This window comes from Leptonychotes weddellii, chromosome 6 (assembly GCF_054177405.1).
Source record: "Leptonychotes weddellii isolate Sample4059 chromosome 6, ASM5417740v2, whole genome shotgun sequence".
NCBI classification, from domain to species: domain Eukaryota; kingdom Metazoa; phylum Chordata; class Mammalia; order Carnivora; family Phocidae; genus Leptonychotes; species Leptonychotes weddellii.
In genome coordinates, this window is record NC_138374.1 from 153,105 (window position 1) to 169,198 (window position 16,094).

Sequence of the window (16,094 nt, forward strand, 5' to 3'; positions counted from 1 at the left end):
TTGGGTTACCTCCTTTCTGCCCACCTGCCCCACCCAAGGGTCCCCATCTTCATCCCTCGGAACTTGCTGGAAGTATGTCTGTGGCATCTGGGCATGCACTGGCCATGAGCCAACTATGACTGGTAGCCCTCTGCCCCTGCAGGTGCAGGGGGCACCCAGAGACTGACCCGCGCTGTTGGAAAGTCACTGGCCATGGAGATGATTCTCACTGGTGACCGGATCTCTGCCCAGGACGCCAAGCAAGCAGGTGTGGACCAGGGCCGCCCCACGGAGCCACCCTCATGGGGAGCTGAGTGGAGATGGGGAGAAGGGGGCTGCATCCAGGTGTGCCCATGGGTGATCAGCACGTTGACTTCGGGTGTCCTGAGAACCCAGGGGACAGCTGCCTTTATTTGGAATGCCACACATACAAGAGAGTAACTGAAGTATACATCAGCTTCAAGAGTCAAAACCATCTTTTTTCCCAAGCCCAACGTCAGCAGTGGGGGATCTCCGAGACCCTTGCAGGCACACCCTTTCCCCGCCCCAGGTGACCCACTCTTCCTCCCTCTTGGTGTGTCTGTAAGAGCCTTGTGGCCCCACCTCAGGGACGGTGTGGAGCCTGCATCTCCGCAGCCTTGTTGGCCCCCAGAATACCCCAGCTCTAGGGGTGGCCTTGTGACTCAGAGGAGCGCAGCCAGTGCTGTTCGCTATTTACCTGTTTGTGCTTTAGGTCTCGTAAGCAAAATCTTTCCTGTGGAGAGACTGGTCGAAGAAGCCATCCAGTGTGCAGAGAAAATTGCCAGCAATTCTAAAATCGTAGCAGCAATGGCCAAAGAATCCGTGAACGCAGGTAGGGGTTCTGCCGGGAGGAGATTTCTGAGGGCCAGTTGGCACAGGAGCAGTCAGGAGCCGTGGTTCTAAATGATGCATTTTAAGCCACCCTGGACAGAAATTGGGAGGATTCTTAACATTGGGATTCTGGCTCTTTGTAGAGTTCCAGTCTTTGGCTGCTGGCTCACAGATTCTCCTGGAATGTTGTGAGTTGTCCTTGGTATCAGGACTCAAGAAAGGAGCCAGCCTGAGGGACAAGAGTGACAGGCACTGGGGTGCAGGGAAATGGCCGGGAAGGGCAGCACGGTCCCTTAAGCAAAGCCAGTCTGCTCCTGAGAAACCCAGCTCACCTCCCGGAACCTGGTGGAAGATGCTCCTCTCCTCAGCCAGCAGTTGTGCCTGCAGGCTGGTGGCCGCATGGGCTCACAGGACACCTGCATGAACCGGAGACAGAGTTCACGCTGCTCCTGGTTGCTCTGGACTCTCCGTCCTCTCTACAGGCAAAGCAGCTCCGAGCCCTCCGGGAGAATTTCTTGAGTCTTACTGTAGTGCGTTGTGCTCAGCATTGGGGTAATACTGCCCAGTGCTGCCTGTTGAGAAGGGTTAGGGTGAGCCCAGGATAGCTGAGCTGCACCAGGTCTGTGTGCTCTGCAGGCAGGCGGTCAAGCCCCCCGGGCTGCTGCCGGCCTTAGTTGGCTAAGCTGATGTTTGTGACGCGGCCACAAGGATGAGCAGGTAGCACTCGCTTAAGAGGTGGACGCTGCTGTTGGTGCAGAGGGCCAGTGAGGCCACCGTCAGAGGCACCTGCCATCACCCCAGGTGCTCACCCAGGGAAGACACTTTAGCTTGGCTGGAAGGACGGCCCAGAGCAGTGGTATTCTTACCACCCGGGACTCTGTTCTGGCACAGTGTTCCTTTTTCAGGTTTTCATCCTTAATTTTTATGCTTTTTAAAACATATTTAATTCTGGGGTGCCTGCGTAGCTCAGTCCGTGGAGCATCCTGCTCTTGGTTTTGGCTCAGGTGGTGGTCTCAGGGTTGTGGGATTGAGCTCTCCATGTCTGGCTCTGCACTCAGCAGGGTGTCTGCTTGTGACTCTCTCCCTCTCTCTCAGCCCTCCCCCTGCTTGTGCACACACGTGTTCTCTCTCTCTCTCCCGGAATAAAATCTTTAAAGAAAATAGAAAGTAATAAAATATATGTAGTTCTACAGGCTCTCAAATCCTCTTGTGATTGGACAGAGTTGGCCACTGCACCCTTTACTCAGTTCCTTGTGCCTCTCTTCTTGGGGCCACCAGCGGTGAAGCTCCGAGCAGGTTGCTCTGCTGGCATCTCAGCCGGGGTGGGGCATTGAGAAGGGGTGCTTCCCAGGCTATGGTCTAAATCACAACGAAATTAAGGTTGATATGGGTCAGCGGGGAGTGTTTCCTATCACCATAAAACAAGTTGCATGTTCTCACATCTGACACATGAGTTCATAACTTCAGGGTTCTCTTTTTCAGCTTTTGAAATGACATTAACAGAGGGAAACAAGCTGGAGAAGAAGCTCTTCTATTCAACTTTCGCTACCGTGAGTAAACGTTCAGTGGAGACACACATGGTCCAGCCGTAGAAATCACTGGGAATTTCCTTGTAGGTTTTTTCATTAAATACCATTTCTCTTTGGTCAAACTGTTTGCTTTCCCTGTAGCTGGATCCGATGTGTCCTGTCCACGAGCATGATTTTTGCAAATGAGTACAGTGTGTAGAAGTTCACAAGTGTGAAGGGTGACTTCCTATTACAAAAGGTCTGATGAATCGCACCTTTAAACAGCAAGCTCCTGTATTTAAATGCAGTGCATCTGCCCATAATTTTCTACATCGTTCCAGTTACTTGGAATGGAGTTCGAATGTATTCTAATACTGCAATCTGAAGCTTCAGATCAATGTTTTCTAGGATTTGACAGTCACTGAAAGGGAGTCCTTCTTGTAAGTCATTAAAACCCATCTCTCAGTATTGGAAAGTCACGTATAGGTGTTTTATGAAAGAGAGATTAGAAATGACTTTGGCTCTTGAGGAAGTGAAGGTGTGCGTGTGTACCTGCGCGCACATGCAGGTGATGAGTGAGTGAATGACCCAAACAGGTGCATCTGACGTTCTCTGTGGGTGAGAGTTTATTTGACACACAAATTAGTGGTTCCTGAATGATCACACCTAGGGGCTTGGGGGGGTGGCATATAAAAATGCCTTTCCAGGCCAACCCTAAGTGGTCAGGGAATCCAGGCTATTCCCAGGTTTCCAGGTGGTCCTGATGCAGGACCCTCCCTCCCTGAGCTCTTCCACTCTGGAAATCCAAGTTTCAGAGGAACCCGCAGACTGTGAGCAAACCACAGAGACACGCAGAGCCCCACGCCTTGACTCCGTAGGAAAACGTGAACGTCCATCCCTGCCTGTTTTCCCTTTCCCACAGGAAGACCGGAAAGAAGGGATGACCGCATTTGTGGAAAAGAGAAAGGCCAGCTTCAAAGACCAGTGAGCGCCTCCACCTCTGCCTAGAAGCCTCTACTTAAAGACAAATTAGAGTCTGTCTTAGAAGCAAGTAAATCCTTCTTTTATAAAGGGCCGTGTCGATGACACACAGTTTATCTCTGATGCTTGGGGCTCTCGCTCCTGTGTGGTAGGCAGTCTTCACCCAGCGGCCATGAGAATCCGTATCTGGAGCATGTTCACACTCTGACTGACCATATTCTTAAAAATTATGAGGGGAGCCTGGGTGGCACAGTCGGGTAAGTGACTGACTGTCGGCTCAGGTCAACGGATGAAGCCCCACATCAGGCTCTGTGCTCAGCGGGGAGTCTTCTTCAGATTCCCTCTCCCTCTGCCCCTCCCCCACTTGTGTGCGTGCGCTCGCTCGCGCTCTCTCAAATCAATAAAAATCTTTTTAAAAATTCTGCTCATGAGCCCTTGGTGATGTGTTTAAGTTTTTACTTGATTTCAGGAACTGAGAGATACTTCGATGGCAAGCACTCACTTTGTACAGTGAGCTGCGTTCGGATGGAAGCAAGTCCCCTGCTTGGCCGCTGTGCAGTTTTACGGCCAGTGAACGTGACCACTCAGAGGGCGGGTGCTGCCGACTACGCGGCACATGTGAATCCCATTGTGCCTCTCTGGAGGCAAATGCCATGTCACTCTTCAAGCTTGTTTTGTCATTGTGTGTGACCTCAGTCAAACAGAAGAGAAGTCCATAAAGTCAGTCACCTGGCACACTCCCAGGGTAACCACTGTTAACAGGTATGTAGCTTTCTAGATGCTTCTGTGAACACGTGTGCAGACACGGGGATAGCAGTTTTCTTATAAAAATGGAATTGTGCATCCACACTTTGGCACAGCGCACTGACCGGTCCCACAGGTGCACCCTCTTCTGTTTAAATTGTGGTAAAGTCTAGGAAACATAAAGCTTACCATCTCAACCATTTTTAAATCTGCAGCTCAGAGGCACTGAGCATAGTGACAGTTTTGCAGCCGTCCCCACCATCCATCTCCGCGCTGCTTTGTCCTCCCAAACAGAGACTGTCCCCGACAAATGCTAACCCTCGTCCCCCCCCGGCGCTGTCTCGGCTACCTTCCTTCTGTATCTGTGAATTCAGCGTTTCCGGGCTCCATCAGGTTATAGCAGGTCCTCAAGCTTGCTTGCTTCTCATTGCTCGGTATTATTCCTGTGAGCGTTCCGCTCGATGGCCCTGAAATACGTGCTGATACAGGAATGTCGCTTACTTACCCAGGATGTTGGATGTTTAGGCTCCAGTTTCTTGTTATCAGGACTGTCATGGATAACACTGCAGTGACCATTCTGTGCGTGAATCCTTGCACTGCGGTGCAAGCATGCCTGTAAGATTTCGAGAACTGAGCCTGCGGTGGGGACCTGCCCACTCTGCCCCATCAGCAGCAGTCGACAGGGCCCCTCTTCTGGTGCTTGTCAGTCTGCAAGATTGGTGTTAGGCCTGCTTGCATCCAAATCCCTAGGGTGCTTGCTTAAATGCACATGCCCAGACCTGGATCAGAACTATGGGAGGCGCTGGAATGCGTGGTCTCCAAGGCATCCTGGTGCCCAGCAGAACTGTGTTCGGGGCTGTAACACTAAGTGCCATTTGCTGTGGGAGACAGAATTTCCACAGCAATCTTCCTCTGCTGGCTTCAGACTGGTGGACCAGCTGCGTCCCCCAGATCACACCTCACAGGGCACTGGGTGACCGAGGGACCCCAGTTACAGGAAGCCACCTCTGCCCCACCAAACATCTGCCACTGAATTCGTGGGTCAGTGAGGCACAGTGCTCTAGACCCTCCATCTCTCCAGGCCATTGAGTAAAAGTCCTGTGCATGGGTCAGAGACCGTTCTCCTACTGCTTGGGAGGGCTTCATGGGTGAAGGGGGCTGTTGCTGTCCCAGGGTGGGGCCCAGCCTCAAAACATCCTCAGACCCTCTGAGGAGAGATCAGGACATGGGCTTCTCTCCAGGTGGGCGCTGGGCACCATAGGGGACCCAGCTGGCTCTTGGCGCTGGGCATGCAACAGAGCAGCTACAGGTTAATTGATGGCCCCACGTGAGGGGGTGAGGCCCTGCTGGCTGCCATGCAACCCCCATCCCTCACCCCATCAGTCTTGCTCTATGGAGACGGCCCCAGCTCTCAGTGGAGGTGTGCCCATAGCACTCTGGGATGGCAGATGGAGTGTTGCCACCATTTTTGGAAAACAGTTCTGCTACACGTTCAACCAGGACCGGGCCCTGGAACCACCATCCTGACCCAGCCCTGGACACAGAGAGGCTGTGGGGTGCACTTCCGGGGGGGGGTATCTTCCAGCAGGGAGGTGGTGGCACCCTGAACAGGAAAGCACAGTATGGTTTGTGGTCCCAGCATCCCAGATCCCAGGTCTCCAGGGACAAGGGTCAAGCAGGCAGGGGACTCTGGCCGGCTGAAGGCAAGGTGCTCCTCTGTTCAAGGGGACGAGGTGTGGATCCATTCCCCACCCCTCCCAATCTGGACACCCCGTCTTGGTGGGGTGGGGGCGGGAAGGTCCAGTCCTGAGGAGGACCAGCAGCTGGGACCCTGGGTAAGAAGAGGTCGGGTCACTGCTGTCCTGGGATGGGACACTGCACCCCATCAGGTACCTGAGGGGTGTCAGCAGGTTGACGCCTGGGAGACAAGGTAGGGACCCCCCAATAAGGTGCTCCCAGCACACCAGCTTGGCCGGGAGGCCGCTCCTGCCTGCCCTCCAGGGTCCCCTGTAGGGTCCCCTCCAGGGCAGGCCCGTGGGCGCCCTTGTGAAGAATGTTGGTTGAAGAAGTCGGACGGCTCTGGCCACCCGCCCTCCCAGGGACCCAGCGGGCTGGGGTGGGAGTGGGGGTGGGGGTCAGCATGGCCTGGGGAGCGGAACGGAAGGGGGATGGGGAGGCCGCGAGGGGCGGCAGCGGGAAGCTCGGGCCTGGGATCCGGCGACGGACGCGAGGCCCCGGAACACGCTGCGGGGCTGGGCCGGGTGTCGCCCCCGCCCCCGGGCAGCACGCGCAAGCCTCAGTCCTCCGTGCGTCCAGCCCTTCAGGGCGCCGCGGGGGGACCCTCCCCATCGCCCGGTCGTGCCCCCACTCCTGCCCCGCCCCTTCCGCCGAGGCCACGCCCCTCCACTCCAGGCCGCGCGATCATGGTGGTGCTAAAGGGCGTCCCGGCGCTGCTGTCCCCTGAGCTGCTCTACGCCCTGGCGCGGATGGGGCACGGAGACGAGATCGGTGAGGGGCGGGGACAGGGCCCCCGCCACCCCAGGCCCCGCAGGGCTCCTGACCCAGGCTGTGCCCCCGGCCGGGAGGCGACCACTCCCCAGGCCCGGGAAGAGCCGGGTCCTGGGGTGGAGGCATTGCTTTGGCCGCCCCGTCCCACTTCCCAGTAGGACACCCCCGCAACCCCACATTCTTTAGGAAACAGGCCCGGTTGGTGGCCCAAGCCCCTGCCCAGACTTGGTCGCCCCCAGGCGGTCATGAGGACGGTGGCCCTTGGTCCAGGCGGGGCTGTGTCGGCAGGTCCGGCCCCTCCCCCAGCCCGGCTTTCTGGGGGCCCCGGGGCCAAGTTCCCAGCTCCGGCCTCGGGCCCAGTGTGCCGCTCATTCTCCAGACCCCCTCCCAGATGGCCCACGAGGGGCCACGCCGCTTTCTTTGGGGCGGTTTGTCTTTTCCTGGAGCCGTGGACCTGGGGCGGGGGCTGCGCGGCCGGACGCCGGGGCGGGCTGGGGGCGGGGAGGGGGGGTCCAAACCCCGCCCCCGTAGCCCCTGCAGCTCCTCCTGCACTTGGAAACTTCCTGTCCCCGCCCCCACCTCTGACGATAGGGGTCGACGGGTCGGGGAGGGCCGTGGGCGTGGCCTGCCGTCGGACAGGTGACCCACCCGGTGGGAAGGTGGGCTGCGCGGACCCGCGGACCCGCCGGGGGATGTTTAACCGGGTTGGATGGCTGTTCAGTTTTTGCAGACGTGAACTTCCCCACCTCCTCCATATGCAGGTGTGGCCCGGAGGAGATCCGCGCTGACGGTGAGCCGGCCGCCTCCGGCAGAGTGGGGTTAGGGTGGGTAGGCCGTGGCCCCAGCTCTGGGCTCCCCAAAGTGCTGCCGCTCTCCCCATCCCCACTTATTCCCCAGCACCCCCCAGTGACTCAGGAAGTCCCAGTGCCAGGACCCGCAGAGACCGTTTTCCACCCCAAGGCCCCAGACGTGACCCTGGGCCTCCTGCTCCATCTCAGATACCTCTCGGTAACTTCTTGCCAGTGGGGAAACTGAGGCCCAATGCCTTGTTGGCTGGCTGAGCGCTGGTGCACCCCTGTCCCCCCACAGCCCAGGTCCGTGTTCAGCTTTTACTCTGCTATAGAAATCCCACTACTGGTGACCTGACATGGGTTCCAGGTGCCCCCATGCTCTGTCTCTGAGACCCTCTGACCCTCAGGGGTGGGCCACAGGCTTGGCTGGGAGGGGCCTGGAGTCAGGTCCCCAAGGTGATGGTAGTAGCAGAGTTAATACCAAGAGTAAGGGGGTGGGGGGTGTGAGGACACCAGCGTCCCCCTGTCCTGTCCTGCCTGGGCTGGCAGTGGGCTCAGACTGGGCCTGACTGTCTCCCCACCCTTAGCAATGCTCTGAGAGGGGACACAACTCTCCCTGCAAAATTGAGGCCACTGAGGCATAAAGATGTGAAGTGTAGGGTAAACCAGCCCCTCTGCACAGAGCGGGCCAGTGGTCTGAGGCCTGTCCAGTGGGCTGCTGGCTCCGGGCCCAGTGGCCTTGTCTTCCACCCTCTGCTGAGGGACATGAGCCAGCCGTGCCTCAGTTTACACTGTGGGCCAGATGACCAGCATGCTCTCCCCCACAAGGAGAATGGGACAAGGTGGGCCATGGGAAAGGCCAGAATGCTGGAAGATAAGGAGTGGCCAAGCTTCCGAGTGACCCGCACGCGCTGCGGGTTAGTGGAAACAAGCAGTTAGGGGTCAGAGCCAGGTACGCAGACAAATCTAACCACAGAGAAAAGCAGAGAAAAAGGAGGAAGAAAATGCACCCGGGATAGCAGGGTTTCCCACCAGCAGGCTAATAAGATTACAGCCAATTCTTTCTTGTCACCAGCTCCATATTTCCCCGTTTTGTACAACCAGCTTTACAGGAGAGCAGGGACCTTGGAGACCAGTGGGCCGGTTTGGGGACAGCCTGGGGCAGTGCGGCCTCTTCCCAGACCCCACTGTCCTCACCACAGGATAAAGGTGGCAACCCAGGGGTCGTCTGGGGGAACTGGGGTCAGGGAGGTGGCCCAGGTGCCGCTCTGGTGGATGAGTGTTTGAGGTCACCACCAATAACCTGTGTGGTGCAGACTGAAGGGCAGGGCGAGCCCAGAGCCAGGATGGTCACAGGTGCTGTGGCAGGGAGAAGCCAGCGTGACCCCAATAAGTGTCACCAGGCAGGCAGCCGGGGCCTGCATCCGTGGCTGTCCCGGCCCACACCGTCCCTGCTGGCCGGCTTCGTGAGCCCAGGGTAAAAGGCCCAGAGGGCAGACGGCTGCGGTCTGAGGCTGGCCCTCTGCCCTAGGCCTGGGCATCCCAGAGCTCCTGGAGGCCGTGCTGAAGATGCTGCCACTGGACACCTACGTGGAGAGCCCGGTGAGTGCCTGTCGCCACACTGCCCCCGTCCCTGCTCTGGTCCTTGGTTTCTCCTTTGTCAGACCTCAGAGGACCCACTTGCCTTGAAGGGTGGGGGGGAGGACATGTGTCCCCACAGGGCCCTGAGCCTGATCAGCGGACCCCTAAACTGGCACCCAGTGAGGGGGCTGGAAGCGCCCACGGCAGCTGGACAGATAGCGCACAAGCTGACCCCCTCTGTCCCTAGGCTGCTGTCATGGAGCTGGTGCCCAGCGACAGGAAGACAGGCCTTCAGACTCCAGTGTGGAGGAGCTACCAGTCCCTCCTGTCTGAGGCTGGCTGCACGGTGAGGCTGCGGCCCCCACCAGGGAGGCACTCAGGGACCCTCTGCACCTCCTTGGAGGCCGGGGAGGAGTAAAAGACAGGGGCCCCAAATCCACCCTACAGTTGTGGCCCACTTGCTCACCCTCCACGGAAGAGTGACCCTGGGGCTGTGGCTGTCCCCTGCCCCCAGCCTCCCACCTCTCAGGTCAGGGACCCTGTCGTGGCCTGTGGCCCCTCACCCACCCCAGCCTTTGTGAGTGGAGCCAGGGGCAAGTGGGGCACCCCTGGCCCCTGTCTTGTGGTCAGAGGCCTGGCCTAATGCTGTGTCACCCCCACATTGTGAGGGGATGAATCTGTCCCCCCAGGACCTCCCACCAGCACGTCTTGGGCAGGACCCACCTGAGGAAAGGCCGCCTGGGACTCCTATCCTGGGCAAGGGCCCTCCTGCCTTCAGGCCAACTCCAGGAGACACAAGGGCCCCAGGCAGCTGGCCACCACAGCCCCCCATGTCCCTGCCTGTCCAGTCCTCACAGCTCAGAGGCTGAGCATCCTTGGGACCTCAGCCAGGAAAGCCAGAGACATGAAGCTCAGAGTGGCCATGTCTCCTCATGCCCCTGGCACCTGCTTGGGCCCTGAGGGTTTCTGAGCAAGGTCCCTCAACCATGACATTTTGCCTTCCAGAGCACCCTGGCGAAGATAGAGAGGTTTGAGTTTTATGCGCGGGCCAAAAAGGCTTTTGCTGTTGTAGCAACTGGGTGAGTTCTGGCCGAGTCCACGGGGTCCTGCAGGGTCCTGCTGGTCAGGGTAGGTTCGGCTAGGTCTGGCTAGGTCTGGGTCATGTGAGGCACTCCCCCTACCCTCTGCTCAGCCCCTGCCCCAACTGAGACTAGAGGCCCCACTGGGAATAGGATTGTCAAGGGATCTGCCTGAGGACTGGTCCCTGGACTTGTCTAGTGGGTGGGGTGAAAGTGGATGGGATGGGGGGCAGAGCAGGGATCCCAGCTTGGTGCTCAGCTCAGCTCCTTATGCAGGGAGACGGCCCTCTATGGAAATCTCATCCTCAAGAAGGGGGTGCTGGCCCCTGAGGCACTGTTCTAGGCCTGGCGAAGACCATTGGGCCCAGAGAGGAATCTGGATCTCTGAGCCAGACAACGGACGAATTGGCCCTGCCCTGCTCAGCCCAGACTGCACCCAGCTGGGGACCCCAAGGGCCAGGCCAGTCCTTGGGAGGTGTGGGGAGGGGCTGCTGACTGGGACTGGGACTCACCCAATTTACGACAATGATATGAAGTGTGGTGACTCGTCAGTGTTCAGTCCAGGGGTTTCAACAACAGCCCCATCCTCACAAGGACTTGTTTAGTGCCGAACACAAGGGAGGCCATTGGCTCCTCAGAGCACCTCCCCCCCGCCCCACCCCATGCATCCTCAGGTGGGAAGGAAGGCCTCCCTCCTGCCTAAGATTTGGGTAGCCTGACTCTGAAGCAAGTCCCTGGGTTCGGGACAAGAGCTCACACAAGTAGAGATCCTCATGTGAGGAGACTCCACAGAGGGCTGCGCTGGGGGGGGCCATGACTGCACTGCAAGAGGCTTGGGGGTGGGCAGCCCTGAGTGGAGGGGGGTTCTGCAATCAGCCCCCCAGGCGCAGACACTCCGGTGGCCCTTGAGAAGACCAGGGCCCTTCCTTCAGTCCCAAAGGCAGGGAGGCAGGGGGGACGGGTTGGTCTGGATGCTCTGAGAGGTGACTGTGTGTCTGGGTGCTGGAGAGGGTGGGGGCTGGTCATCTGTTCCCTCTCTCCAGTGGTTGAGTGCCTGCTGAACACACAGGGGCCTGAGCTGTCCTGGGAAATGGGGGTGGGGAGGTAAGGGACAAGAGGATGCCCCTTGCCCAGCAGGCAAAGGGCCAGCCTGCCTGGAGGCAGCATGTGGGAGGGAGGCTGTGATGGCTTCCGGCATGAGGCTGGGGTGGGGGCTCAGGGTGCTCATGGTGGGAGTATCCTGCCACCACTGCTCTGGACCCCAGAGTCTCCCCAAACCCTCGCCCTCCCCTCCAGGCCTTCCTTTAGCCATGTGGGTGCAGAAGCTGGTATGAACGGGGGCTCCTGGGCTTCTAGGTCCCTCAGAGCCTGGGGAAGGCTCCCGTGCTTAGGACCGGGGCTGGTGTCCCAGATGCCAAGGAGAACTTGGAGGGCAGGCAGGCCCACTGGGCTGGAGGTCTGGGGCTCAGCCTAGGGAAGGGACCCTGCCCGGGCCCAGTCACTGCCAGGGCTTAACCTCAGACCCCTGACCCCACGGCCACTGCTAGCCACACAAAGGCTTTTCTTTAAACAGCTTTATTGAGACTTACCTGACATACAATAAACTGTACACTTTTAAAGTGTACAGTTAAATGCCTTTGGATGTTGTCACACTGGCGAGTCTCTTGCCTCCTCCAGCGTCCCCTGCTCATGAGGCTCACACACCTCAACGGCCCACTCCCAAATTCTAGCGGCACTGTCTCTCCAGGAGCTCTCGGCCACGTGGCTGCACCCTTGGGTGGGAGGAAATGCCCATGGGGAATCCTGGCTCCAGGGATGCCGGAGAGAGACTGGGCCACAAACCACCCTGGGCTGTCCAGGGCCGTGGCCACCACTGACCTTGGATCTGAGCTGGGCGCTGGGCCCCAACTGCCCATACCCAAATTGCTCAGACGGGGGCGACCCGCGGGCCTACTAACCCTCACATGTGCCATGCGGGATAGTCTGGGGCCTCGCCGTGCACTTGGCTCCTCAGGTCTGGGGCAAGAGCAGGTGCAAGGCGCACAGTGGTGAGGCTGGGACTCACTGTTACAGTCCTGCTGTCAGAGCAGGACCATGAACAGGTCACTGTCCAGTCTGGGGTCCCTTCCTCAGTAACGTGGGGATGACAGTACCCCTACTTGGTGGTACAATGCCAGGCAGTGAGCACGTGAGCCGTCAGGCAGAGCATTAGGGCGTGGGCCGCCATTCAAGTCCTCAGAGGGGACCCACAGGAGGACACGGAACTCTAGGGCACGTGAGGTCACCCTGGACAAGCCCACCGTCCCCGGAGCAGCCAGATGCATCCAAATCTGCCTGGTGCTTTATTCTGTCTTAAGCACTGGAGTGGCTCAGGCTGGGGAGTGGGAGGCACTCAATGCTTCCCTCTTGATGCAGGAGCGTGATCGCCACACACAACCCCATTTGCATTTGCACACACAGTCTGCCCACATTCAGTATGTGAAATAACTCTAGTGAGCTCGTGCCCGCAGCTGCAGGGTCGGGCCGTGCCCTGGGATCCGGGCCCCTCAGACAGCGCCGGGCAAGCAGCCAGAGAATGAAGAGCACCGGGAGTCTGGCCTGAGTCCTGCACCGCCCCCCGACCTGAGCAGCGGTGCACCTGTCCACCTGAGTGCCCACCAACGGGCAGCCTCCTGCTGTCTTTTTAGGGCCCATCTGCGGGGAGCTGACTGGTCCCAACCACTGACCTCTGCCATGCCCCTAGCCCCATCCCAACGTACAAGGAGGAGGCCTAAGGGGAGCAGGTTATTCCGAGAGCAGGGGTGCTGGGTTGGGGGAGCTTTGGGGCTCTCGATATGTGGAGACAGGCCTGTGGCACCAGGAGGACACGGGCCCCCATCTCCCAGACACAGCAGGCTAGGACCACGGTCACTGTTCCTGAAGACACATGTGGCCTCCACCTTTGCGAGGTTTATTCTTCCAGTTGGGGAGGGGTCAGGGCCCCCAGGAATCCTCCCTGGGATGGTAGATGTGGTCTCGATCCTCCTCTGGCCCTTGAAGCACCTGGGGAAGTGACAGTGCCCAGGACCAGAGCCCTGCCTCATCCTGGACCTCCTGGGCCTCCTCGGGCGGTGGGTGGTACAGGTCATCACGGTCTGGCTCAGGGTCCCACCTGGGGCTTGGAACATGGCCCAGGGTGTCCTCGGTTCGTGCCTGGGCTTTGGTGCCTAAGCACAAGGAGATGGGTTGGAGGCGTGGTTCCCATCTGGAGGGAAGCCGACTCCATGGCGCTCCTGTGCTGTGACCTTGTTCTCCGCCCTCCCCCGTGCCCCGCCAGGGGTGCCCACCTTGACCTTGCAGCTTCTCCCCCGTGGCAGCTGCAGGCTTTGGTGCCACCAGCAGCCCCATGAGCTGGTTGTCCTTTTTCAGAGTTTCCACCACTCGGGCGCCCCAGGCCCTGCGAGCACAGCTGGGTCAGTCAGGTCTACCTGCTCCGAAGGAGGCAGCCAGCCAGCCCCGCATGAGGGTGCCACCACCTTCTGAGCAGCCCGGGGGCCCTGAGCAGGAGACCTGGTGGGAAGTTGCTCCCCACCAGAGTCCTTGGTGGCTCAGTTCCATCACTCGCCACCTGCCCCAGGGGCCCCGGGACAAGCACCCCTGCCCCCCCGCCAAGAGCTACGGCCAGGCAAACTCCATGGAACCCAGACCCGCAGGCCAGGCTTCCCCACCACATGCCTGAGCTGCAGGGGGCCCAGGAAGGTCGGAGCATCCCTTGGGAGGCATCCTAAGGGTGTCCCCTGAGAAAACGACCTGGCCCAGCCCTGGGTCATGGAGACCCAGAGAACGTGGGTGGGAGCTCCCTCCTGTTCCGGAGGCCAGGCCTGTGCAGGCTGGGGAGTGGCTCTCTGCCCTCTGGCCTGGCCCAGTGGCCCTGGGGGAGAAACCAGCCGGGGTTGCCTCATGTGAGTGCAGGGAACGGGGCATGGCTTAGGAGGACCTTTGTCTGTGGCCACGGCCCTGGGGGTGGGGTAACTATCCTGGAGGCTGCTAGGAGAGCTGGGGGATCATCCTGGAGCCCCCCTGCCCCTGGCTCTGGTAAGCCGCTGGCAGGTCCCGTGGGGGCCCATGCTGGCTGGAGCATGGCCCCCTCCCCGAAGCTGCTGGGCAGGTCTTCCCCGCCATCCACAACGCCCTTAGTTTAGGGGGTTCCCAGAAGGGGCTGCTGGGGGCACTCACTCCTCTGTGTCCTGCTCAGGGGCCCCGACATGGCCTTTGGTCTTGATGAGGACCTGGAAGAGGGAGATCACAGGTGTGGGGTCCAAGGTCAGAGGACACCTGCAGAGAGATGGCTCCAAGGCCCCCTGGACCACACTTGCTGACTCCACCCCACCTTTTGCAGACTGGACAGAAGCCGTGTGGTTCCTGGAGAGACAGGGCCACCCCTGGGGCCGCGTCTGCACCACTCCTCCCTGGCTGATGGCCTGAGGAAGGGGGCCAGCTCAGTCCAGCCCTCTGTGGAGCGAGTTGAGCACGGGGGAGTGAATGAAACGTGACCCCTGGGAAGCGACCAGCTGTCTGTTGCCAGGAAGGGGTGGGCTTTCCCCTTCACCTGGTCTCTCCCAGGTGTGCAAGTCTGAGTGGTCTTGGCCCAAGGCGGGGTAGGAGGGGAAGAGGGATGGGGAGACACGGCCTGACACCAGTTACCTGCACAGAGAGCACCTGAGCAGCATGTGCAAGGACGGAGGATGTGCTCGGACTCAGTGCAAGTGAGCTTCATCAAGGGCCCCCTCCTCCACCTGGACCACCTGGGCGTCCATGAGCCTTGCCCATCAGACCCCACACAGGGGCCCGCTCCCCCTCATCCTGAGGGTCCCTCCCAGTGCCCACAGGGCCACCCGCCGCACTTGGTGTCCTTCCTTCACATTCCTTGCTGGTGGGGCAGGGCTGGGCGGAGAAGCCCGCACATACCTGGGGCAAGAAAGCCGAGCCTGTCTCCCCCAGCAGCAGAGCCACCAGGCTGATGACCAGGAGGAGCCTGAGGGGACCAGAGAGGAGAGTGAGAGGCCGGCCAGGGTTGCTCCTGCTCATCAACCTCCAGACAGGACACCTAGGGGGGCAGCCCCGTGTGGTTGGCAGTATGGGTCCCAGCCAGGGAGGCCTGGGGCCAGGTCCACGGGTAGATTCATGGTCTCTCCATCTCACAGACCAAGGACACACAGGCACAGAGACGTGGGACCGCCACAGGCCCACGCGTGCTCCCAGGGCCCCTCAGACGAGGGGCTGCTGCCCCGCTGCACCCAACATTCTGGACAGATCCTCCGCTGCAAGCACGGGCCGCCGGGTGGATATGATGATCCGTGCCTTGCCTCCAGCTCCCAGCATCTGGGCTAGCAGCCGCACACAGACACGCACCCCCTTGGGCACAGAGCGGTGAGGGCTCACAGCATCCTCGCCTAGGTGCTGATGGGCTAGGACCTGGGGCAAGGATCTCAGAGTGCTCTCTGTCCGTGGCACCCCTGAAGCTGTGCACGGTGGTTCCCTCAGGGCCAGACTGCGCCTTGGCTCGTCTAGAGTTGTGCGTGGACTGCGGTGTCAGTGCGTGGGCACGAAGCCCCAGAGGAGGCAGGGAGGATGGGTGCTCTTCCCAGACACGTTCAACTTGACCCCTAGGGAGGCCAGGATGGCCAAGAGGGGAGAGGAGCCAAGGACCAAGCCCCAAGCAGGGAGTCTGCAAAGAAACACAGGACAGGCGACAAATGGACCCAGCAGTAAAGGTGCTAGAAGCCTCATCCAAGACAGGAGAGGAGAGGATGGGAGACTGGTGCCTGGTCTGTGTGTGAGCGTGATGCAAGTGTACATGGTGTGTGTGTGTGCGGGTGCATGTGGTGTATGTGTGCACGCGTGGTGTGTGCACGAGTGTGTGGTGCATGTGTGTGTGGTGTGGGCACGTGGTGTATGTGTGCACGCGTGGTGTGTGCGCGAGCGTGTGGTGCATGTGTGTGTGGTGTGCGTGATGTGTGCATGTGGCGTATGTGTGCACGCGTGCTGTGTGCACGAGTGTGTGGTGCATGTGTGTGTGGTGTGCGTGATGT

At 59.8% G+C, this 16,094-nt stretch overlaps 3 protein-coding genes across 10 annotated transcripts in view; 2 read left to right on the top strand and 1 right to left on the bottom strand.

Annotated features, from left to right (window-relative positions):
- The first annotated feature begins 89 nt into the window (after positions 1 to 89).
- ECHS1 (enoyl-CoA hydratase, short chain 1) lies at positions 90 to 3,751 on the top strand. Its single transcript, XM_081823272.1, has 4 exons — positions 90 to 247; positions 713 to 832; positions 2,314 to 2,381; positions 3,262 to 3,751. The coding sequence occupies exons 1-4, from the start codon at positions 193 to 195 to the stop codon at positions 3,325 to 3,327; spliced, it is 309 nt and encodes a 102-aa protein (XP_081679398.1). The 5' UTR covers positions 90 to 192; the 3' UTR covers positions 3,328 to 3,751.
- Positions 3,752 to 3,898: 147 nt separating this feature from the next.
- FUOM (fucose mutarotase) overlaps positions 3,899 to 16,094 on the top strand; it is a 13,125-nt gene continuing 929 nt past the window's right edge. The window contains exons 1-6 of one of the 6 annotated variants that reach the window (XM_081823263.1): positions 3,899 to 6,572; positions 7,294 to 7,362; positions 8,895 to 8,965; positions 9,192 to 9,290; positions 9,950 to 10,023; positions 15,673 to 15,776. In XM_081823263.1, coding sequence (XP_081679389.1) covers positions 6,233 to 6,572; positions 7,294 to 7,362; positions 8,895 to 8,965; positions 9,192 to 9,290; positions 9,950 to 10,023; positions 15,673 to 15,776 — 757 coding nt within the window. In that variant the 5' untranslated portion in view covers positions 3,899 to 6,232. The other 5 variants (XM_081823265.1, XM_006746152.3, XM_081823266.1 and 2 more) reach the window with 5 other exon arrangements.
- PRAP1 (proline rich acidic protein 1) overlaps positions 12,931 to 16,094 on the bottom strand; it is a 5,417-nt gene continuing 2,253 nt past the window's right edge. The window contains exons 2-5 of one of the 3 annotated variants that reach the window (XM_081823271.1): positions 14,971 to 15,037; positions 14,239 to 14,291; positions 13,350 to 13,459; positions 12,931 to 13,229 (exon numbers count right to left, since the gene is read on the bottom strand). In XM_081823271.1, the coding sequence (XP_081679397.1) occupies positions 12,997 to 13,229; positions 13,350 to 13,459; positions 14,239 to 14,291; positions 14,971 to 15,037 (463 nt within the window). In that variant the 3' untranslated portion in view covers positions 12,931 to 12,996. Of the gene's footprint in view, positions 13,230 to 13,349; positions 13,460 to 14,238; positions 14,292 to 14,970; positions 15,091 to 16,094 lie in introns of those variants that run through there. The other 2 variants (XM_081823270.1, XM_081823269.1) reach the window with 2 other exon arrangements.